The sequence below is a fragment of the Oryx dammah genome, unplaced genomic scaffold, assembly GCF_014754425.2.
Source record: "Oryx dammah isolate SB20612 unplaced genomic scaffold, SCBI_Odam_1.1 HiC_scaffold_29, whole genome shotgun sequence".
Classification (NCBI taxonomy): Eukaryota; Metazoa; Chordata; class Mammalia; order Artiodactyla; family Bovidae; genus Oryx; species Oryx dammah.
In genome coordinates, this window is record NW_024070213.1 from 89567296 (window position 1) to 89592231 (window position 24936).

Below are 24936 nucleotides of genomic sequence, written 5' to 3' on the forward strand. Positions count from 1 at the left end.
TGTTTCCCCATCTGTTTCCCATGAAGTGATGGGACCGGATGCCATGATCTTCGTTTTCTGAATGTTGAGCTTTAAGCCAACTTTTTCACTCTCCTCTTTCACTTTCATCAAGAGGCTTTTTAGTTTCTCTTCACTTTCTGCCATAAGGGTGGTGTCATCTGCATATCTGAGGTCATTGATATTTCTCCTGACAATCTTGATTCCAGCTTGTGTTTCTTCCAGTCCAGCGTTTCTCATGATGTACTCTGCATAAAAGTTAAATAAGCAGGGTGACAATATACAGCCTTGACATACTCCTTTTCCTATTTGGAACCAGTCTGTTGTTCCATGTCCAGTTCTAACTGTTGCTTCCTGACCTGCATACAGATTTCTCAAGAGGCAGGTCAGGTGGTCTGGTATTCCCGTCTCTCTCAGAATTTTCCACAGTTTATTGTGATCCACACAGTCAAAGGCTTTGGCATAGTCAATAAAGCAGAAATAGATGTTTTTCTGGAACTCTCTTGCTTTTTCCATTTAGGGCCCTACTTAGCTCTTAATAAGAGCTCCATAAATGTTAGTTTGTTCTGTTTATTCTATTATTAATTTGCCATTCATCCTGTTTCCCCTGGGACAAAAACTCTCTCTCCTCTCTTTGTTAGAACTCAGCTCATAGCTCCTCACCCAGTAAGGTTGGATCCTGCGCCCCCACCCCTCATACCTCTCTCCACTCTACTGGCAAGGAGAAAGGGAGTTTACATTTATGGAGTACCTACAATGTGTGGGCTTCCTGGGTGGCTCAGATGGTAAAGCGGCTGTCTACGATGTGGGAGACCCGGGTTCGATCCCTGGGTTGGGAAGATCTCCTGGAGGAGGGCATGGCAACCCACTCCAGTGTTCTTGCTTGGAGAATCCCATGAACAGAGGAGCCTGGTGGGGTACAGTCTGTGAGGTCGGAAAGAGCAGGAGAGGACTGAAGCGACTGTGTACACACGCACATACAATGTGTGAGGAATTTACCTACGTTATTTCATCTAACCCCCAGGGCATTCTTCTGAGGTCAGAATTACTGTGCCCATTTACTTGATTAGGAAGGTGAACTCCGAGTGAACTTATGGCTTATTTACAATCAAGCATGGCGGCTTCCCTGGTGGCTCAGTGGTAAAGAATCCTCCTGCCAACGCAGGAGACACAGGCTTGATCTCTGGTCTGGGAAGATCCCACATGCTGTGAGGCAACTAAGCCTGTGCACCACAACTGTTGAATCTGTGCTCTAGAGCCTGAGAGCCACAACTACTGAGCTTACTTGCTGCAACTAGAGAGTAGCCCCCGCTCTCCACAACTAGAGAAAGGCCCTCATGGCAACAAGGACCCAGCACAGTCAGAAACAAATAAATAAAAATAATGATTAAAAAAAAAAAAACCCAACAAGGTAAAGCACAGAAGGGTCCATCAAGGGGCAAAGTCAGAATCTGGAAGGAGGCTCCTAGCCCTCTGCCAAGACTCAAGGGTCTGAGTCTTCAGGACTGAATGAGAGTTAAGTTCCTCATGGAGGCAGGAGCCCAGACTGCTAGGCTTTGGGGTCTTAGAGAAATCAGATCCAAAGTCTGATCCAAAGCCTTCTCCTCAACTTATGCTTGCTCACGATCACCAACCCTAGAAGGCTACAAGCCGTCATAATGGTAGTTAATTATGTGTCCAATTATGGACAGAGGAAACCAGAGTGTGAACTCAGCAGCTTGCATTAAAGAGAAACACGCAAATCATCTTTGGCTTCCTTTGCTTTTAAATATGACTTGTTATTATGCAAGGGGGTAATTAAATCCTGGAACAGGAGAGGTCACCCTGGCCAGCCTTGCATGGCTTTGACTGCCTGGTGTCCCATTTCTAGGGAGTGCCTCGCTGCCCTCTTTGCTGCCTTTCCCAGTTCTCTTGTGGGCCTGAATCCCTTTGGTCCAGCTTTGATTTTGCAGGGGTTTCAGTATAACCTTAGTGCCATCCTCTGTAGAAGACAGAGCCCACCTCCAGCGTCTGTGCTTCTGCTTCCAGCTCCAGCTGTGTGACTAATGGCTTCAGGATTATGAATTTCTACTCCAGTTTTCTTCTTTAAAAAATTATTTATTTTTGGCTCTGCTGGCTCTTTGTCACTGTGTGGATTTTTGCCTAGTTGTGGAGAGAGGGGCTGCTCTTTAGTTGCAGCAAGTGGGCTCAGTAATTTGTGGCACATGGGCTTAGTTGCTCTGCATGTGGGATCTTTCCGGACCAGGGACTGAACCTGTGTCTCCTGCATTGGCAGGTGGATTCTTTACCACTGAGCCAGCTGGGAAGCCCTCTACTCCAATTTTCTTTAGGGAATAAATCGGTATTGAAGAAGTCTTCCCTTGGTATCTCCCTCACAAGAGGAAAGGGACTTACCCCAAAGTATTTAATTTCCTTAATTTAAAGATTTAAATTAGACTTACAGAAGCACTTTCATGATGCTTGCTTGGATCTCCTTCTGCATTTTGGTGGATGGATGGAGCAGATTTTCCATGCTATCACAATCAATAAGGAGGTTAGTAATCAGCTTTTGTTTACACTGATAATTAAGTGTATTTAAAGTCCCAAGAGACCAGAGGGCTGCAGGCTGAGTTGTGCTCTCTAACATGACTGGAAAGATGGAAATGACAGATTTGACAAATAAAGCACAGTGGTCCCCCAAGTGTCAGTACCAATCCCTGACCCAGCTCCAATTTCTGATACATTCAAGGACAGACTTCCCCATAAAGATGGTTGGTGGTCATAGTGATGGGGAAGAGGGGGGCTGCTCCATTTTCAGCCAGATCTTCTAGAAATTGATCCCTTGCCTCCTTTATCTCCAACCCACCAGTCAACCGATGGAAAGCTAACTCTCTATCTTGGTGTCGTGTCTCTTCTTTTCCCCCACCGTAGGCTCCTGGAGCCGACACAAGGCGGGGAGCAAATAGATACCCAACAGGAGCCAGGCTCGGAGTTGGAAGGAGTCTGCAGTCCCCACAGAGGGCAGGCACACACAAAGGACTTTAATACGAGGCTGCAGGGGGTCTGACTTTAATGCCAGGGTACTTGGTGGGAGAGTCAGCCTCCAGCGCCTTGGGGCCAGAGGTCAGGGCATGGTCTTACAGCAAATGACAGCATGATTGGGGATGAAGAACACTGAGAAGAGCTGGATGTACAGAGAAGAGAGAGGGGAGGAGGGTTCAGACAGAGGGAACCATGTAAGCAAAGACATAAAGCGAGGGAGGCCAGAGGATGTGGGTGGAACAGCTGGCAGTGAGTCCACTTTGGTTGGAAAACTGGAGATGGATGAGGTTAGGGGGAAAGGAGGCAGGGGGATGGTGAATATGGTGGGTGGATAAGGTGGGCTTAGACTGTCAAGCTGAGTGTGAGAGGTAGTTGACCGGGAGAAGGCCATATTCACCATGTGTGAGCAAATGGGATGTGGGGATAGTACATGGAGGGTGTGTGTGTGTGTGTCTACTTTTGGCAACCCAAGGTGTCCTTATGAAACATCTTGAGCATCAGCATGCCCGTTTCAGAGACACACTTCTTTTTTCTCCATGGAATAATGGTCAAAGTGATTCTGGAATCAGACATACCTGGGTTCAAGCCTGGGCTCTGCACCTTGCAATCTGGATGAAAATTCCATAACCTCTCTGAGCCTGTTTCCTTTGTATCTAGAATGAAGATAATAAAACTTATCTGGGAATGTGATATGGATAAAGTGAGTATATATGTAAAGCATTAATACAATGCCTGGTCCATAGTAAGTGGTCAATAAATATCAGCTGTTATCATTATCGTTGTTGTTATATTTCCCCTCTATGGCCCATTGGTTGCCCCAGGTACCTTCCCTTCCAACCATCCCAGCCTCCCCACTCCCCTCACCCCCACCCTGGGCCTGCCTTGTCTTCCAGGTCTGGGAGCTGGGGCCTCCTGCCCATTGAAGTTTCTTGGAATGGATCCCAGGTCCCACCACTCAGTCCAGGCTCAGAGCTTATTGGAGAAGCTCTTCTGAAAATGCCCCAGAAAACAGGGAGGCCTTTGAAAGAGACTGTCTGGGGAGTGTGGCCTTGCACTTAAGGTCTAGTTGAGGGAGACATTCTGTGTTGGGTGTGGGTGAGGAATCTTGAAGGCACACAAAGAGGGATGGAGGTGGGTGGACAGAGGGGGTTTTAGGGATTCAGATACTGAACTCTCACACCACACTGCTCACACATGTCTACCCACTTCATGGATCCCCCAGCATGAAGTGGCTGAACAAATCCTTTTTTGGTTGTGTGACTGGCTTTTCTATGTCTTGGTGGGAGTAAACACAATTTCCTTCTGGCCATGCCAAGGGTCAAGTGTCATAAGTTGCCCTGAAGAGCTGGCCCCCAAGACCCTACCTGTGAAGCCCCTGGAAGGCTCTTGCTCTCAAAGCTGCCAGGGTCCACCCCCACCTTCCCACCCTAGGCTGGCCCACCCTTTGTCCCTGGTCTTAGTTAATCTTGTGGCCCAAACTAAAAGTCTGAGGTTATGAGTCCAGCTGACCTGAAAACCATCATCCCAACCTGGCTTCCCTTCCTCTCCTCAATTATCTTGCAAAATGCAGAGTCCCCAGACCTTGGTTGACCTAGGCTCCTTGGCACCCTCAGGCCCTGAACTATGGAAAAAATTCTGCCAAGGCTTCAGAGTTGCCCGAGTGTCGGATTTTCCAAAGCCAAGATAATATCATCTTGATGATATTATCCCAGGAGAGGAGAAATGACTGAGAAGTTCCCCAAGCCCATAAAGGTGACAAGAAGGTTGCTCCATGTGGTGACATAGACAGCGCTGGGTGTCTGGGTTTATAAAAGGCACAGACAGTGAGGGAGAGCTCAGAACCCTTCTCCTCTTCCTCTGGCTTCATCTTCTCCAGCCTTGACTCACTATGACCTGTGGATCGTCTTGCTTTAGCTCCCGTAGTGGAGTCCGCAATTCCAGCTCCTGTGTGACCACTCAAAGGTACTGTCCTGGTCGCACCTTCAGCTGCGTCTCGGCCTGCGGGCCCAGGCCTGGCCGCTGCTGCATCACGGCTGCTCCTTACCGCGGTGTCTCCTGCTACCGTGGTCTCACCGGGGGCTTCAGCAGTCGCAGTGTCTGCGGGGGCTCCCGTGCTGGTTCCAGCAGCTGCAGCTTTGGGTACCGCTCTGGCGGCCCCAGCCCTCCCTGCATCACCTCCGTGTCAGTCAATCAGAGCCTCCTCAAGCCCCTCAACCTGGAGATCGACCCCAATGCACAGTGCATAAAGCACCAGGAGAAGGAGCAGATCAAGAGCCTCAACAGCAAGTTTGCTGCCTTCATTGACAAGGTAGGTGTCCTTGATCACACCCTTCCTGAACCTTCTTTCCTGGGTAGGTACTGAAGGGCTAGTCAGGGGGCAGGAGAGATGTGGACCAGACAAACCCCAAGTCTGACGGAGGAGATGGACACATTTCCAGGGCGCAGACAGACTAAAGAGATGTGAGTATAGAGCAGGGGCTCCTGGTATGATAGCACTGTTACAATGTACAAGAGAGACAAGAACAGGCTTGGAACTGCATGTCAGAGGGAGGCGGACACAGACCCCTGTCCCCCATGGGACACATATGAGATTTACACCAGAAATAGAAACAGAAGAAAAAAAGAAATAGAAATAAGACTATAGGGTCATCCCTGCGGATGCCTGGAATGCTTAGTAGTCCCCCGCCAATCTCTCTCCACACCCCCGTCCCACACTCACTCACTCACACTCTCACACTGAACTCTGGGGCCAGCTGAGGCTTCCTCAGTGATGTTCACTTCAGACAGGAGTGGGCCAGGAGACCTAACTGGGGAAGGTTTCTCAGGGGAAGGCTTGGTCATTTGGGAGGGGATTCTGATCCTTGGCACAGTGAAGCCAGGGATGAAAAAGGACTTTTCCGCTTGATCATGGATACTTGGACTCAGATCTGCAGCCATCTCAGTGACAGAGATCCTCATGTATGTGTTGTGGTGGGATGGGGAAAGGAATGGGCGGAAGTTTTGGGGGATGGATCCTGCAGGATGGTGGAATTACGGCTGTCTGGGTGACTATTCCTCTGGGTGGCAGGTGCGCTTCCTGGAGCAGCAGAACAAGCTGCTGGAGACCAAGTGGCAATTCTACCAGAACCAGCGCTGCTGCGAAAGCAACCTGGAGCCCCTGTTCAATGGCTACATCGAGATGCTGAGGCGGGAGGCTGAGCGTGTGGAGGCCGACGGCGGGAGGCTGGCCTCAGAGCTCAACCATGTGCAGGAGGTGCTGGAGGGCTACAAGAAGAAGTGAGTGCATTTGGAAAGGTCCACTTCTCTCAGAAGGGTTGACATGATACAATTGGGGAACCACTGAGCACACTGGCCTTAGAAACTTCTTTCTTCATTAACTTACTTTTTGCTTTTGTCAGCTTTAAAGGCAGTGACAGGAAGACACATGAAAAGAAGAGAAGCTGAAATGTCAGCAAAGAATCTTTTTCTATTGCGTTATGAACTTCTTAGGATAGGGACCATATCCCTCTTCATCCATCCATCCACCCACTGACCCATCCCATAAACCTGTTCTGAACATTTACTCTTTGGCTTTACTGTGCTAGGTACTGGAGGTACAAAGAAATGACACTATGTCTTCACTGTTCATAGTCACTGGTTCCAGCTACTAGTTCCATCCACCTTTCCAGGCAGTTTATTATACTTGACTAATAACAAAACCAATATCTTTAAAGTGAATCATGTCTAAGTTAGAGAAATGTGTAATTAGGGATATAGGTGAGAGGGATGTTTCAGATATCCTGGGGGGTGGATGTGATGGGTCAGGTTGGTCCTCCTTTCCATTACTAGCTAAATCTCTTGTTTCAAATTACCTTCCCTTGTGAAGGTATGAAGAGGAGGTCGCCCTGAAGACCACGGCAGAGAATGAGTTTGTCAAAATCAAGCAGGTGAGTCGGTCTGCTTGTGGGATAGTTGCCTGGGAGTCTGGTAGTCCTCAGGGCATTGGTTTGCCTTTATTCAGTTAATAACCTTATATTTTATTCCAACCGATAGAAGGGCATTTCCCTTCTCACACTCTGGGAGATCTACAGGGCAGGAATTATCTGGCTCTTCCTTTATAGGGTGGCCCAGAGAGATGGAAGGACTTTCTAAAGTCACACAGGACATTTTGCTAGAGTTGGTGGGAGACCTTAGTTCCCTTATTCTTGACTTATTGATCTATGCCTAAGACTTGCTTTGCAGGGCTGGGGATGGGGTTGGGGGAAGTGGAGCCCCCCTGGAAAGCCTCTGCAATGACTGGGGACTGCTGTGTGTTTGTATCTCCAGGAGGTTAACTGTGTCTATGTGCGCAAGGGAGATCTGGAGGCCAACGCACACAGCCTGGTAGAGGAGGTGGGCTTCCTGAAGACCCTGTATGAAGAGGTGAGCACCAGCAGAGAGGACATTACTCAGCCCTCCTGATTCCCAGGCTGGCCTGTGTACAGAGGAAATAGACAGCAGGCATATAGACAGCAGGCATGAGGGTTTTGGAAATTGTGGGCTTGTGTGTGTGTGTGTGTAAAGGCGGAATGTGAACTCTGTTCTACTTGGCTCTGGATGGTGTATGTAATGTGAATGACTCTTGGCCCCTCAGGAGTTGAGAGTCATGCAAGCCCACATCTCAGACACCTCGGTCATCGTCAAGATGGACAACAGCCGGGACCTGAACATGGACAGCATTGTTGCCGAGATCAAGGCTCACTATGATGACATCGCCAGCCGCAGCCGGGCCGAGGCTGAGAGCTGGTACCGCAGCAAGGTGAGTGGTCCAGGACACCTGCCTCCTAGACGTGGCGCTGGGAGGGATTCAAGGCATTTATTTAAAAAGGCTACTTTTGTCTGGGGATTCCGATCCTTAGGGACGGTAGATAAAGTATTGACGTCTCTCAGGTCGGGGTAGAAAGGCAGGGCTGCCATGTATGGTTGCACAGGCTGAGCCCCGGACAACCTGCAAATCATCTATGTTGTCCTGAATGTGTGAGAGGTCCTATCCTGAGTTTCATGAGCCTCTCTGCTTCCTCTCCCAGTGTGAGGAGATCAAGGCCACGGTGATCCGGCATGGGGAGACCCTGCGCCGCACCAAGGAGGAGATCAATGAGCTCAACCGCCTGATCCAGAGGCTGACAGCTGAGATTGAAAATGCTAAGTGCCAGGTAGGGTTTTTTTTGAGGTCCACCCAGGGTCCCACTGGCAGGGTGTGTGCCCAGCTCGATCTCAACATTCACTCTCCAACCTATTTGTATGACTTGAGTCCTTGGTTATGGCCATGGAGAGGTCTGTTCCTGGGGTGATCTCATCTGGGTGGAGAGACTAGACACATCCAGGAAATGGACACAGAGACCCAGAGGCCATAACCCACCTTATTCTCTCCTGGGCCCTTAGAACTCCAAGCTGGAGGCCGCAGTGACCCAGGCGGAGCAGCAGGGCGAGGCGGCCCTTAACGATGCCCGGGGCAAGCTGGCGGGGCTGGAGAAAGCACTGCAGAAGGCCAAGCAGGACATGGCCTGCCTGCTCAAGGAGTACCAGGAGGTGATGAGCTCCAAGCTGGGCCTGGACATCGAGATCGCCACCTACAGGCGCCTGCTGGAGGGCGAGGAGCAGAGGTGGGTACAGTTTGCACAGCTGGGGCCTCAATTGCATAGACCTGGGCCTTTTTTTTTTTCCTCTACTACTTCCCCATTCCTTCTTCTGCTCACATCTTGGAACCCTTTCTGGCTCCCTCTCTGCTCCGAGGAGAGGCTGAGAACAGTCTCAGTTGAGCCCGCTGTCTGATTTCCAATGGGCTCCTACATCATTTAGTTAAGGACAATAGTTTGCTGGTTCTCTGAGGGAATAAAAAGTCTATGATGTATATAACATTTGCATATTTTAGTGGTATAAATACTTCTATCATGGCTGGGCTCAAGCTACCACTGTGAATTTATGCAGAGTTGGCTAGAAATGTACAGAACAGTATCTGTGAACTAACTGGGAGGAGCTGGTGCCAGAACACACTTGCTTAAGGGACAGGATAAAAATGGCCTCAAACTGAAAGGGCAAATAGAAAAATACATTTTTATTAGAGAGAAGAAAAGCTTGTGGCCCAGGGAGACTGGATTGTTCAGGATGGAGGAGCCAGTCAGTAGGAGTGGGGTAGGCAGTCTGAAGCTGGCGTCCTGAGGGCAGTCCCACTGCACTTGAGTAGGACCCTCTTCCTAGAGGGATCTGCGAGATCCTGCCCCTTGGTGTTCTCTTGAAACAGAGCTGGGGAGATGCTGAACCTCGAGGGGTGCTGGACCCCAGACCTTCTCTGACCTTCTGGGGAGGGACTTGGGTGGCTCCTTAGGTGACTGGGTTCAGAGTGGGTGACCATGTGACTTCTGGGATTGTTGTCAGAAATTAACACCCAGTCCTTATGCTCTTTTCTCTCCCACATCAGGCTGTGTGAAGGCATCAATGCTGTGAATGTCAGTGAGTAACTCGGGCCCTGAAGGGGAGACACTGAAGTGAGACAGTGGGAGTCTTAGCTCTGAGGGTGAAAAGACCCAGGGAGAAGAGTTCCATTAATTTCCAACCACATAGTTACAAAGAGGGAGCTGGTTGACAGGTTATGAGTGGAATAATACTTCACCCCACACCTGTTAGAGTGTCAGTCTTATTTTCCCCATCATAGGAAGCTCTGACTTTCTCCTTGTCCAAACACACTTGTCCATACTCCAGTTGTCTTGTTCCGGATCAAAACAGGTATTTTATCAGCGTGGTTGTCCCCATGGAGTTCTTCCTGAAACCAGCTACAGAATAGATTAAGAAAGATTGGGTCATTCCTGTCCAGTGAGGATGGGAGTTCTGAGACCACACGGGAGTTCAGATTGTCTTTCTCCCTGGAGATGTGGATGATCCAGAGACATCCTACTGGGTGTTAGGGAGGGAGTTGTGCTTGGGACCAGCTCCCCACCACCCCCAAAGGTTTTGACTTACCATTATTGTCTCTGTGCAGGTGTGAGCAGCTCCCGGGGTGGAGTTGTATGTGGTAATCTCTCAGGCACCCGTACCTGTGGCATCAGTTCCTATGGGGTGGGATCCTGCAGCAGCAGCTGTAAGAAGTGTTGAGTTGGCAGGACTTGAGGAGGCATCCAAGCTCCAGCCCATCTCACCCTCTCCGAGCCTCCCAGCTGGCCTGTCTGCCCAACCCTACCATGTGCAACCCATCATTCTGACTCACCTTCTCTACTGTCCACCTCTCAATTCTTGTGTGGGAATCCCTTCCTCCCCTCCTTGTCTCCTGCCTGCCTCTGGCTGAGAAAGGCTGCTGGGAGGAGTGATCCATGGATGAAGTCTATTTGAGGATTCTGGGCACTCTGATCCCACGAAGAGGGCAACACCTAAGTCCCCCTCCCACCTTTCTTTCCCTTGCATTCTTGAATGTTCGTCACTTCCTTTCCCAAATCTTCTTTCCTCCTTGCTAACTGTGCTTAGAATAAAGTCATCTAGTTTCCATCACATGTGTGCATCTTTCTGTCCATTATTCCAGGCCTGGAACAGGTGGGTGGGATCTCCAGGAAGCAGAGGGGGCGGGGTGGAGGATGGAGTGGTGGGCCTGCTGCTGGGCCTTGCTACTGTGTGCTCAGGGCTGGGGACCTTGAGGAGGGGTGCTTCGATGGCTCAGGGCTCTCTGAGGTAATTCTCTAGTGCTAGGAAGTGTCTGACACAGTGCTGGCTTATAGCAGGCACTGAGCAACGTTGAGAGAATGAATGAGTTCATCCCTGAGGTTTCCGATTGACCACGGGCACCTCCACGTGAATGTTGCACTGATAACCGAAATTCAAGCAGCCTTAAAAACATCTCATCATTTTTCCCTTCTACAGACGGCCCATTCATCAACTTTCCTTCTTTCTATTAGTTCTTTCTAATATCTTCAGCTTAGAACTCTTTGACACCTATTTTCCCTATCTAATGAGTCACCAAACTTTGTGAATTGTTTTCTCTGAAGAGTGCCACCAGCAACTCCTTTTCTTGCAGTAAGTCAGACTAGGAAGTCTGAATAAACTTTTTGTCATTAAAATTATAGATAATATACTTTAAAAATATTTTAATGCATCATGAGCTAGCAAGAACACACGAGAGATGATCAGAGTTGGCTAACAATAACTGTAAGCATGGCTCCAGGGAAGTATGTGGATGATGAAGTCTGATGGCATGGAAGGGGCATCTGTTGGTCATTGGCATTCAATGGATGGAAGCCACTATGGTTAGGGGACAGGACACAAAGCCTAGGCCCATAAAAGGGAGAATTGGATCCAAGGTCCATAATAGGCAACTGGATGACCCTCAGTGAAGGGGGAAGCAGGAAAAGAATCTGCAAAAAGAGAGGAAAGAAACATGTACGTCTTGACCTTGGCTTTGGTAAAGAAAAGTTTTTCCTGATAACTTTAAACCACAAGTTTGCCCTCATCCAGCTCTGGGCTGGAGTTCACTTTTTTTTTTTTTCTTTTGGTGGCAAGTGCCCACAGTACCATACATGAGAACATTGTTTAAAATGAGCCCAGGTTGGTGTTTCTCCCCTGAATCTGGCAAGAGCAAATACAAATCCTTTCTAGAAGAATGCCATTCAAACACAGGCTTCTAGGAATTCTTCCAGAGAGTGTTACCACAAATGGAAGCTCACAAGTAATCAAAAATCATGAAATGTGAACCAAGATGCTATCGTAAGAGGGGTGAACAGAAGCATCTCACATCAGCCTAATCCCCAGGAAGATGACTAGTGTGTGTGTTCAGATGCTTCAGTCTTGTCCAACTCTTTGTGACCCTAGGGACTGCAGCCCGCTAGGCTTCTCTGTCCATGGGATTCTCCAGGCAAGAATACTGGAGAGAGGATTGCCATATCCTCCTCCAGGGGATCTTAATTGACTTTGATAAATTAAGGATGCTTTTTTTTTCATCAAGTTGCATGGCTGGTAGTATCTTGGTTCCCCGACCAGGGACTGAACCTCAGCCCCGCTGGTGGAATCAGAGTCCCAACCAACCACTGAACCACCAGGGAAGTCCCAAGGATGCACAGTCAGTTTTAGCTCTAGAGCAATCACTAAAATCAGTGTTTATTATTAAAAAAGAAAAACAACAAAAAAAACCACACCAGACAAATGTGAAACAGACAACAAAATTATTGACTTAAAAGCAATCATATCAACGATTACATTAAATGTAAATGTAAAGAACTCAGCTCTCAATAAGAATGAAATGGAACAAGACCCCATAGTCCTTGCCCCCTCATTTCCTCTGCCTGCATTTTGTCCATGGAAAAACTTTAGCCAAAGAATAAGTTTAATCAGAGAAGTCAGAAAATGCAGAAACAAAGGAAAACAATCAAAGGAGACAACATAATAATAATGTAGTCATTAAGCATAATCAGGGACATTTAGTTTCCTCTCAAGGACTGTGGATAATATGCTGAGCCATATCCTGTGAACCATGTTACAGATACTGAAACCCTCACCAGGTGGAAGAAGTTAACTATATGATGACCAGACTGTAGCCATGACATGCTGTTGCTGCTAAGTCGCTTCAGTTGTGTCCGACTCTGTGCGACCCCATAGACGGCAGCCCACCAGGCTCCCCCGTCCCTGGGATTCTCCAGGCAAGAACACTGGAGTGGGTTGCCATTTCCTTCTCCAATGCATGAAAGTGGAAAGTGAAAGTGAACTCGCTCAGTCGTGTCTGACTCTTCACAACCCCATGGACTGCAGCCCACCAGGCTCCTCTGTCCATGGGATTTTCCAGGCAAGAGTACTGGAGTGGGGTGCCATTTCCTTCTCCAGTAGCCATGACATAAGCTGCTGTAATTCCAAGAATTGGCCTCAAGGAAATGAGAACAAATTGACCATGAAGGTAAACTATACCTAAAACAGTCAAGTTGACACTGGTCAGACCACTGATGACCAACCTCAAGATGACTGTCAGAGCTGACTGTGCTATTTCTGCATGTAACCCTTTCTCCTTCTGTCTATAAAAGCTCTTGCCCCCTGTCAATGGTGGGGGGAGTCAGCTTTTGGACAGGTGTCCACCTCCCCCAACCCCATCCTGCCTCCTTGCTTGCTGGCATGCAAAATAAAGCAAAGTTTCTTTCCACCAGCCTGGCCTCTTTAATAGTTTTTGAGCATTGAATAGTCAGACTTGGGTTCGGTAACAAGAAGACAAACAACTCAATCAAAATGGGTAAAAGACTTCAATTGACACTTTACAAACCTAATACAAAGATGTATTAAGGTTCAGTAAGTATGTGAGAATCAAGAGTTCTGGGAGAAATATCAGTAACCTCAGATACACAGATGACACCATCCTTATGCAGAAAGTGAAGAACTAAAGAGCCTCTTGATGAAAATAAAAGAGGAGAGTGAAAGAGTTGGCTAAAACTCAACATTCAGAAAACTAAGATCATGGCATCCGGTCCCATCACTTCATGGCAAATAGATGAGGAAACAATGGAAACGGTGAGAGACTATTTTTTTTTGGGGGGGGTCCAAAATCACTGCAGGTAGTAACTGCAGCCATGAAATTAAAAGATACTTGCTCCTTGGAAGAAAAGCTATGACCAACCTAGACAGTGTATTAAAAAGCAGAGACATTACTTTGCCAACAAAGGTCTGTCTAGTCAAAGCTATGGTTTTTCCAGTAGTCATGAATGGATGTGAGAGTTGGACTATAAAGAAAGCTGAATGCTGAAGAATTGATGCTTTTGAACTGTGGTGTTGGAGAAGACTCTTGAGAGTCCCTTGGACTGCAAGGAGATCCAACCAGTCAATCCTAAAGGAAATCAGTCCTGAATATTCATTGGAAGGGCTGATGCTGAAGCTAAAAGTCCAATACTTTGGCCACCTGATGCGAAGAACTGACTTATCGGAAAAGACCCTGATTCTGGGAAAGATTGAAGGTGGGAAGAGAAGGGGACGACAGAGGATGAGATGGCTGGATGGCTTCACTGACGTGATGGACATGAGTTTGAGTAGGCTCCGGGAGTTGGTAATGGACAGGGAAGGCTGGCATGCTGCAATTCATGGGGTTGCAAAAAGTTGGGCACAAATGAGTGATTGAACTGAACTGAAGTATGTGAGAAGCTGTTCATCATTATTAGTCATCAGAGAAACCTAAATTAAACCACAATGAGAAAAAAACTTACCCACTAGACTAATCATTTAAAAGACTAACCATTTAAAAGACTGACCATCAAGTAGCTGGAGTAGCTGGAACTTTCATGGAGGATAAAATGATAGTCACCTCCAAAAACAGTTTGCCAATTTCTTATAAATTTAAACATACATTTGCCAAATGGCACAGCAATTCCTCTCTTGGGTATTTATCTGCAAGAAATGAAAACAGGTCCACACAGAGACTTGTACATGAATTACTTAGGAGCTTGAATCATAATAGCCCCAAAGTAGAAACAATAAAAACATTTTATTAATAGGTGAATGGATAAACAGATATATTCCTGGGATGATTATCACTCAGCAAGAGAAAAGAATGAACTACTGATTCATGAAACAACATGGATGATTCAAAAACATTATGCTAAGTGAAAATAATCAGAGTATATACTGTGTGCTTCTATTCATAGGAAGTTCTCCAGCTGGCAATACTAATTTCCATTGCTAGAAATTAGATCAGTAGTTGTCTCCGATGAGGTGGGAAGATTGCTGCAAAGGGGTATGAAGGAAACTACTGAGATGCTTGCTGGAATGTTGTTTATCTTCATTCAGTGATGGTTGAATGAGGGCAAATATCTATCAAAACTCGTTGAACTGTACACTTGAAATGTGTTATTTTACTGTATGTAAATTATCTCCCAATAAAATGGATAAACTAATGACTTTAAAACCCATCAGATACTTAGAAATAAATCTAACAAATATGTGAGAGAACTATGCCTAGAGAAATACAAACATTTTATGAAATGTTATAGGAAATGAAAGTTAAAATGCAGACCTAGCTAAATGAAGAGATACAGCATTGTTGAAAGAAGATATTAGTTCTCCTTAAATTGATTTACAGTATCAGTGCCACTACAATTGAATCCCAAACAAGGGTTTACATAAATCTTAACAAGCTGTTTCTAAAATTTATGGTGAAGAGAAAAGTTTGAGAATAGTCAAGGCACTGATGTAAAAGAAAGAATGAATATTTGCCCTTTCAGAAAGCTACGGAAATTCAGTGCAGTATCTATACAAGATTAGACAAATTGACCAATGAGGCAAAATAGAGAGCCCTTAAACTGATCTGTATTGTATACATACATATATAGAACAGATGTATTGCATTATTTATGCTTATGACATACTGTATAATGTATTGCATCATATATGTATATACAACATATATATATAATACACATCAATTTGGGGGCTCTCTGTTTTGTTACATTGGTCAATTTATTCTTGTGTGTATATATGATATAAATATATTAAATAAATATGACATAAATAAAATTATATATAATATATAAAGTTAAATAAACCTTATATCTATATCTATATATATCTTTGATCTGCAGATCAATAGCAGAGAAAGAACTATACATTGGTTATCCACATGGGAAAGAATGAAATTGGATCCCTGACTTCTGTGATACACAAAACCAATTTCAAGCAAATTAAAATTATACATGTCAAATGCAAAACTTTAAAACTCTAAGAAGAAAAAAAATGGAGGACACCTTTCTGATCTTGGTATAGAAAAGGACTTTTAAGCAAGTCACACAGAGTGCTTAATATAAAAGCTTGATAAGTTAGACTACATTAAAATTAAGAACTTTAATTGATAAAAATATGCCATAAAGAAAGTAAAAAGATGAGCTATAAATTTGGAAGTGCTATTTGTGACACATATAAGTGATAAAATAGTAATATCTAGAAATATAAAGAACACCTGTAATCCAATAGGATTAAGGCAAACAATCCAATAGAAAAAATGGTCAAAAGAAAGCAAATCCATATGGATAATAAACATTTATAGTGCTATTCAACCTTAACAGTAATCATGAAAATTCAAAGCAGGGTCAAAAATAAGATTGATTATACTATTTAATTGTTTTTTTAAAAAAGATATTTATTTATGTATTTGACTGTTCTGGGTCTTAGTTGCAGCAAACGGGATCTTTAGTTGCTGCATGAAAACTCTTAGTTGCAGTATGTGGGATCTAGTTCCCTAACCAGGGATTGAACCCAGTCCCCTGGCATGGGGAGCATGGAGTCTTAGTCACTGGACCACCAGGGAAGTCCCCATTAAATTGTTGAAAAGTAAGATATGTGGAGAATGCATGAATCTTTCACACAGTGCTGTCATGCCACACCATGCCTGTTACTCAGTCGGGTCTGACTCTTTGCGACCCCGTGGACTGTAGCCCACCAGGTTCCTCTGTACATGGGATTCTCCAAGAATGAATACTGGAGTGGGTTTCCATGTTTCACTCCAGGCGATCTTCCCAACTCAGGGACTGAATCTGTGTCTCTTGATTCGCTTGCAACGGAAGGCAAATTGTTTACCACTAGCTCCACCTGGGAAGTCATACAGTGCTGACCAAAGTGTAAATTGTTACTATACCAACTTTGGCAGATAATTTTTGTTTTGTCATGTTGAACATCTGACCATCCTAAGATCCCCAAGTTCCATTCCTAGATCTTAGATGTGTATCAAAGAGAAATTCTCACATATAAGTATCAGGGGTCATTAAGAAAAACTGTAGAACCAACTTTGTAAAATGAAAAAATATAACAGAATAAAAACAGAATAACATAGAAGTGTAGTATATTCGCTCAAAGAATACTATGAATGCTAGGGGAGGAATCCTAGCTAAATAATGTTAAAAGACAAAAAAAAAAAAAAAAGGCAAGCCCTGTGTAACTGATACCCTTTTTATTAAAAACAAACAAGAAAACCTTACAGATATATTTTTAGATATATGTAATGTATGTGATAAAACTTAAAAAAAAAAAAGCAAGCGGATGTTGACACAAACTCAAGGAAGTGGTTACCTCCAGAATGAGAAGGAGAGGACAGAATGGGTTCTTGTGTCAGTAAGTTAGTTCATGGATATTTTGTTTTCATTACATTATTTAACAAATAATGAGATTAATGTGCTATTTATAAGAAATGAAACCTAAACATAAGGCTTGGTGAAAAAACTAAAACATGAAAACCTGAACATGAGCCCTTACTGAAAACCTAGGTCCATAAATTGAAAGTGAAACATTAAAGTGATCGATTAGAGGATCAGAGGGCACTTTATAGTAGAAGTAATTTTTCACAAAATTTATTTCAGTTTATGTGTGTGGGTATGTATATAGGTACCGATTCATGATATAGATATATTTTTAATTTATTTAATTTTTATTTATTTAACTGGCTGTGCTGGGTTTTAGTTACAGCACATGGGATCATCGCTGAGTCATGCGGGGTCTTTGGTTGTGGTGCGTGGGCTCCAGAGCCTGTGGGCTCAGTAATTGCAGCACGTGGGTTTAGCTGCTCCCGTGGCATGTGAGCTCTTAGCTCCCCGACCAGGGATAGAATCTGTCTCCCTTGCATTGCAACACAGATTTTTAACCACTGGACCACCAAGGAAGTCCCTAAAATGTATTCCTTATAACTTGAGCTATGGCTACAAAAAAAATTTGACAGCCAGTACCCTAAAGAAACTCTTGCCAAAGTACACTAGCAAATACAAACCCCAAAGTTCATAGCAGCATTGTTTGCTATGACCAAAAAAAAAAAAAAAAGCACACGTGTGTATACCCCTAGGAGCAATAATCACACTGGGATACTCTACAGCACTGCAACACAAACTAAGCTACATGCCTCAGAATGGTTGAATCTCACAATTAGAATGTTGAGGAGGGAGAAGCAAGTCATAGAAGCCTGCATGTAATTCTATTTATAGAAGTCTTAAAGGAAGGAGAAACTAAAACAGCTGCTTAGGGATTCATACACATATGATACAACAATAAAGAAAACGCAAGGGGGTGCTCAACGCAGAAACCCAAGATAGTAGTCACCTTGGAGACTGGATGGGGTCAGAGGGAGAGGATGCTGTAAGCAGGAAGGGTCCATCCCACATTGGGCTTTGGAGGTACTGGTGGGCACACAAGGGCTTGTTTTATTATGTCACTATTTAAATCATTAAATCCATGTTATATATAGTCTTGCATGTATGAGAAATTTATCAAACAAAAGTAAATGCCGATCAACTTGTGGTCTCCGGTCCCTGTTACTCCTTCAGTTTGGAGTCCTGTCTTTCCCCAGATTTCCTACCTACTAGTGGAAATGGACTCCCAGGCGAAGTCTCTCTCCCTGCTATGTCTTCTGCATTGCTACCAGACAGGCCTTCCCACACTGCATCGTACGTACACCAGGCTGCTGGCCTCTTCAAGCACCTTCTGTGGCTCCCTGTTGCCCACTCCCAAAGCCCAGATTCCCCAGCTCCACACATTTCCCCCACCTGAAGTCCTTTTCCTTCCCCTACCCCGCTTCCTCCTCCTCCTGTTCTTTGCAGGTCCTTTCCAGCTCAGAGACTATCATGTTCCCCTCCGGGCTCACAGGACGGCCCCTTCCACCACTCCCCCAGTTAGAACTCTGCAAATGTAACAAGATGAGGTCACAGAGCCCCCAGGAAGAAGAGGCTTTGTCCCTCAGAGCTGAGCATTCTAGGAGCTCTCTGGGCTAGAGCTGAGCTTCAGGGCCCACAGGAGGCTTGGAGGAGAAAACAGCTCTGCTCATTATGGTGAGACTTGTCTATATGGCTCATCAGTTCACACAGGAGGAGGAGTCTTGAACTCCATCCAGATCTGTTGGACCCAGCCAGGCACAAGCTTGCGAGCTGTGTCTTCAGCTTTTGGGAATGAGAGCGGGTGTGGGCAGTAAGAATAGGGCAGAGATTGGTGGGAGATGAAGTTTTACTGTCTCTTTTCATCCATTCCCCACACCCTATCTATCAATACCTTGGAAGGAAATTTGCGCTGGGCTGGAGTGGACAGTTCCTATTCTCTGTGTTGAAGGGCCTGTGTGACTTTATCTGTTCCTTGAGAGCAGAGCAAAGTATATGGACTTAAGATGCAGCCAGGCTCAGTCATTGACTGGCAGGGTCGGTCATATCCCTCAGGGTCCCTACTTCTTGCACAGTGGCTGAGCATCAGCTTGCCCGAGGGAAGATGATAGAGACGGGAACATCTCCCTGGCCTACTTCACAGGTGGTCCTGAGCCCCAGGGAGATGGTGGAGGGAAAATGCTGGAGAGTGTGAGGCACTGTGAAAGCATCGGTCACCGTACCCAACTGGTTAGATGTTGGCATGTACAGACAGGATGCAGGAAGGGTGAAGGCCCACTGATTTTGTCCCTTGTCGTCCCATAATGTTGTCCCAGAGTGGCCTTGGGTTTGGGGAAGTAGCTGGAAACTGGATCTTTTGTCACTGATTAATAACCTTCATCAAATTAGGGAAGTTTCTTCATATTCTTAGATTTGAAAAAGTATTTTTAAAATTCGGGAATGTTGAATTTTTTTCAACTGCCTTTTGTACTCATTTAGATGAGCCTATGTAGTGAAGGACGAGAATAGATTTCCTAGGGTTAGCTACCCTGATTCTTGGGGTCAGCTCTGTGTGGTTTCAGTCCAAAGACTCAACAGACTGCGGCACTGTTACCCTTTGTGGCTGAGTTCACACTACCTTTGGCATCCGCAGGCCTGGTGGCCCACGTGCCATGGTGCCAGCCAAGTGCACTTCCTTCTCTCAACCACCGCTGGGGATAGAAAGGATGACCATTCCCACCTTATAGATGGAGCAGCAGAGGCTCAGAGGAGTCAAATGAACCACCCATGATACAAGTGGGTGGGTGGGTGCTGGAACGGTCTTGCTGGTCTCCAGTGAGTGCACCTGCTGCTTCCTCATCTTCTTGATCAACCCCCCACCCTGCTTGGCTGCCCCCGCCTCGCAGTGCGAGGAGATAAAGCCAACAGCGCAGAAACACGCGCAGAACCTGCGGCACAGCAAGGAGGAGCTAAACAGGCTGAACCAGGCCATCCAGCGGCTGACAACGGAGGAGGACGGCACCAAGAGCCAGGTGAGGGGCAGCCTGGGGGAAGCTGAGTGGTGATGCTCGTGATGCATCCTACACTAGACTAGACCCCCTCCCCATCCTTTGGATAGAGTTTCTCTTTGTGAATGTCTGAGCAAACAGGAGTGTGGTTATGTGTGTAAATACCATGCTTTCATTTGCCCAGGACGTTGAGTTTTTTTTTAATGTGGATAAATACTTAACATGTAGGTAAAAATCTCTGCATATGGATGCTTGTTTGTAGATTATTTTTTATGTATATATATATATATTTTTTTAAGTCTGTATGTTTTGTGATTGTCCTGCAGTGTGAAATTTGAGCCCATCTTCAGAAATGGCAAGATCTTACCTAGAAATTCAGTATCGTGGATTCCCTCTAAAAACATGTAGATCTGGCAATATTAAACTGGTCTCACACAGTAACATCTGATGAGAGAAGAGAGGCCTCTATCTTCTCTTTCATCTTCACATGGGGGTCATGCTCCTGCAGCGTGCTGCAGAATCCACCACTCCAGACTGCATCCTTTGACACTGAGGCAGAGGGATCTTTGCCATTTATCCTCACCTTGGCTAGTACTCTTGTCATCCTTGTCAAAGAGATACAACTAGGCTCTGGCTCTAGCTCTCTATCTAAGGTGAAGAAATGAAAGACTGAAAACAGGAAAGACATCCTTGTGATTTCAGGAAAGTTAGAGTGTGTATATTTCTTTGTGGAACTTTACATTTGGCCTTTATTCCCTCTCTGCTCACTCCCCCCTACCCGCACTGTGCCCAGTCTTAGTTACAGCATTCCTAGTTCCCTGATCGGGGATGGAACCAGGCCCTGGGCACTGGGAGTGCAATCTTAACCCCTGAGCCACCAGGAAAGTCCCTGGCCTATACGTTTTGATGTCTCCAGCCAGGCTCTGTAGGCACTTGTGTTTCTCAGGCTTTAGGCTTCAGAAAGAGAAGGTTCCCACATGAATGCCCTCTTTCTCCCCACCTCTCTCCCTCTCACCTGCTCCTCTTTCCTCTCACCGCCCTCTTGGTCAAGCTCCTGCCCTGGCCCATGCTCCACCCTGCAAAGGGAAGAGGTTCTGCTTCCAGTCAGTTCTCATTTTCTGCAGAGACAAGTGTCTCAGGCTCTGCAGGATATTAGTGGGGGTTCTTCCTTCTCCAGGAACCCCTGACTTTGAGGAGGGACAAACTGTTCAGGTTCCAGGGGTGACAGAGTGGTGGCTGGGTGGGCCCATTGTTGGCAGTCTCCCAGCAGCCTCAGCTGCTCTGATTCCCTGACTGGGTCCCTTAGCAGTAAGTATGCCTCACCAAGGCAGGCCTTTATTATCAATATTTTTTTTCCCTAGAGACTACAAATTCCAGTCTCTTATCAGGAAAGGATACTCTTTCTGTTCATTTCCCTGATGAAACAATAACCCCAGAATGACATGCTAAAATGTATTTGATGCGTCCCAGACCCTAGCTCATTTTGGAAGTGTCACTATACTAGATGTGGGCTTCCCAGGTGGGCTAGCGGTAAAGAACCAGTCTGCCAAGGTGGGAGCTGCAGAAGACACAGGTTCAAGTCCTGGGTTGGGAAGACCCCCTGGAGGAGGGCGGGGCAACCCACTCCAGTATTCTTGCCTGGAGAATCCCATGGACAGAGGAGTCTGGTGGGCTACAGTCCCTAGGGTTGCAAAGAGTTGGATGCGACTGAAGCGACTTAGCATATGCACACATATACAAGATGCAAAAGGCTCTCAGTCACCTAAGATGGCTGGTCCCCAACCTCCACCCTGGGAGTGGGGCAGACACACAAGCACAGATTTCAGAGCAGGCGCACTCATTCCTCTTAACCATCTCTAACTTCCCTTTGGCCCTCCGGCTATGGAGAAAGGTCTGGATCCTTGAGTGGGGAGGGGCTGAGGATGTCCTCCTGTCTGTGGTCTTCCCTTTGCCCCCAGGTCTGTGAACCAGAGAGAGGCAAGGACCCAGCCGCTCTGCAGGAGGAAAGTGCCTCAGGAAGCGCCAAGGGCAAGCTGGTCTGGCTGGAAGCTGCCCTGCAGAAGGCCAAGCAGGACATGGTGCAGCAGCTGCATGAGTACCAGGAGCTCATGATCGTCAAGCTGGGCCTGGAGTTTGAGATCGCCATCTACAGGAAGCTGCTGGAGGGCGAGGAGAGCAGGTGAGGGCTAGGCGGTGCTTCAGATGTGGTCAAGGTGAGGAGTAGAGAAGCTTAAGGGAGGATACCGCCTGGGTCCTCACCAGCTGGAGTGGGGGATAAGGTGAAGAGAGGTGAGCTGGGTATCCAGGGATCTGTTCTCCTGGAGTCAGTTTTTTTCCCTCCATCTCACAGACCTTTAGACCAAGGGTCCCAGCTAACAAGTAACCTTAGCACCTGTGATGAGTGACTGTTTCACTCCCAGGATCAGAAAGCAGGAGCCAGTTTGTCTATTGAGACAACTGCAAGGACCAAGGCCCAGCCAGGGGGAATAAGATCCCTGGTGTGGATGCCTTCAACTCTGCTCCTCTCTCCTCCGGGCTGGGGGAGGCAGGGTTTATGGCAACAGGTAGGGCCTGGCTTTGAACATTAGGCAGGTAGAGACCCAAGGGCTTCCAGCTCCAGCTGGGCCCACTAGACTGAGGGGAAGGAAAGGGAACCCATCGTGCAGCAGACAAGCTGCATATATTGTCTCCTTTAAACTCCTGGGAAGGAGGTTCTATTATCTCCATTTTACAGATGAGGAAACTGAATCTCAGAGAGTAAAAGACCACCTTAAGGACCCACAGGTAGAAACTGACTGGGTGAGGCTTGAACAATATTCTCCAAACAACTGACCTATCTCCTCTGGGATCTGCCTTCAAAATGCCCCCATCATGGGGTCTAATTTCAAGATAAGTTTAGGCTAAAGACAGTGTAGATCTTCTGTCTTACCCCTTCTCTAAGAATTCTTCAGTAAAAGAATTATTTGAATTTAAGACTTAGCAGCAGCAGCAAGACAGGAAGGGTTGAGTATAAAGGTCCAGAAGGAGTCTTTACTCGAAAGGGCTGAGGGGATCTGAGAGACCCAAGTAACTATCAGAATGGAAGGATTTCTGCCTGTCTGGAGAGGGCCAGAAGTGCTTTGTTTTGAAGAATGGTGAATATTCTGCCTGGTGGATGGATTCACTCACGTGCTCCCTCCTTCTCCCTGCAGGCTTGGTCTGGGATTTGGGGCAGGAAATGTCAGTAAGTAAATAAGAGAGTAACTTGGGGGTGAGAGGGGCCCCATGTTATCCCTTCCCCACCCTGGGTATGTATCCTCTCTGGGAAGGAAGTAGGGAGCCTCTTCCTCTGTGTGTCTCCCATTTGTGAGGGCTGTTTTTTCTCTTGGGGGTGGTTTATTGGTGTTTGTGTGTATTGGGAAAGGGGATTCTGTGGTCTGTGCTTTGGCGGGGGATCTGTTGATGTGTCCTGGGGTGTGGGAAGAAGGTCTGTGGGTTTATCCCCGTGGAAGAGACTGTTTTATTCTCGCGTGGGGGAGAATCTGGGGCTGACTCCAGGGAGGGGACATTCCGGAGTTTGTTTCTTAGGGGATGGGGGTCTGTGTATCTGTCACTTTGAGGAGTTTGCACCTCTGTCTCCTGGTAGGGGGAGGTGTCTGTGCATCTGTATATCTGTATGTCTGTCTTCTGGGGCGGAAAGGGCAGGGGAGACTTGGAGTTTTTTCTTCTAACAGCGGCTCTCCGCTCAGCCCTCGGAAGGGCTCCCACCGGCCTGCCGGGCTCAACCTCGGGCCCTGAGGCACTGCGGCCGCTCAGAGCGGGTCCCAGCGCCGTAGAGACGAGCGCCCCTGGCGGCGGCTGTGCGCTCTGCGGCTCCCCCGGCTGTGTCGGGGGTTTATGCTGCAGCGGCTCATGCGGATGCTGAATCCTTCCTGCCCTACTCCGGAGAAGTCAAGGAACCCCAGCTTCCTCCCCAGTGACTTGGACCTGTGTCTCAGATGCCCGCTCCCACGGTTCCGACCCTCGTCTTACCTCTCCCTCTTGTCCCCAACCCTAGGGTATAAAGTCTTTGAATGTGGTTTACTGGACCATGGTAGAGCCGTCCCCAGTGTGGGCATAGGCTGGACGCCGTGCCACTGGGAAGCATGGTATTTGTCTTCCCTGGATCCAGCACCCCTCCCCTCTGAACTGCCCCATCCCCTTCTTTTCCTGGGACTCTTCCTCTGCAATAAAAATTTATGTAGCAGTTGGAGCCTTCCTGCTGTTTGTGCCTAGATTCCTCAGGCTCTCTATCCTCAGAGCAAAGACAAAGCTGGCTGGATTTGGGGGAGGGAAAAGAAAAGGGGACACATTACCAGGAAGCACCCCCACTTTGGGTGTGTGGGTCCATATGACTTCAGTTGATGGTGATATCAGAGGACCGGGATCTTGAGGGTTGGGGATGTTCTGTGTGCTGTGTGTGTGCCCGTGTGTGTGAGGGCCCCTGGAGCTGCCAGGAAAACCCAGTGAAAGGGAAAGAAGGGTTTGATTCATGCATGATGGTGGACTGATTCCCATCCTGGGGTCCACAGGCAGCTAATCTTGCCAGAGTTGCTGAGAACTGCATTCATTGATCCACTCAGTCTATAAGTGCAGAATGGCCACTGAGGGTCAGGCATAGTGCTTGGTGGGCAAGGCACTCTAGTCCCAGGCAATGGTCTGGTGATGGTGGGTGGGGGCAGGCCTTAAACAAGGAAATGGAGCAGAAAGAAATACAGTGATGGGGTTGAAGGTGAGCCTCACTCTACCGCCCTGGTGTGAGCACTTGGGGACACGGCCAGGGGAAAATGACCCTGGCAGATTAGGGCTGGAGGACATGGACACAG

General features: G+C 46.9%; 2 protein-coding genes across 2 annotated transcripts; both read left to right on the top strand.

Annotated features, from left to right (window-relative positions):
* The first annotated feature begins 2190 nt into the window (after positions 1-2190).
* Positions 2191-10509, top strand: LOC120858274 (keratin, type II cuticular Hb1-like). The gene is made up of 9 exons (XM_040234218.1): positions 2191-5326; positions 6086-6294; positions 6884-6944; positions 7324-7419; positions 7631-7795; positions 8064-8189; positions 8419-8639; positions 9455-9486; positions 10013-10509. The coding sequence occupies exons 1-9, from the start codon at positions 4907-4909 to the stop codon at positions 10123-10125; spliced, it is 1443 nt and encodes a 480-aa protein (XP_040090152.1). The 5' UTR covers positions 2191-4906; the 3' UTR covers positions 10126-10509.
* A 9362-nt stretch (positions 10510-19871) lies between these two features.
* LOC120858112 (keratin, type II cuticular Hb1-like) lies at positions 19872-24051 on the top strand. The gene is made up of 5 exons (XM_040233971.1): positions 19872-19880; positions 19991-20116; positions 22051-22271; positions 23284-23315; positions 23978-24051. The coding sequence occupies exons 1-5, from the start codon at positions 19872-19874 to the stop codon at positions 24049-24051; spliced, it is 462 nt and encodes a 153-aa protein (XP_040089905.1).
* The last annotated feature ends 885 nt before the right edge of the window (positions 24052-24936 follow it).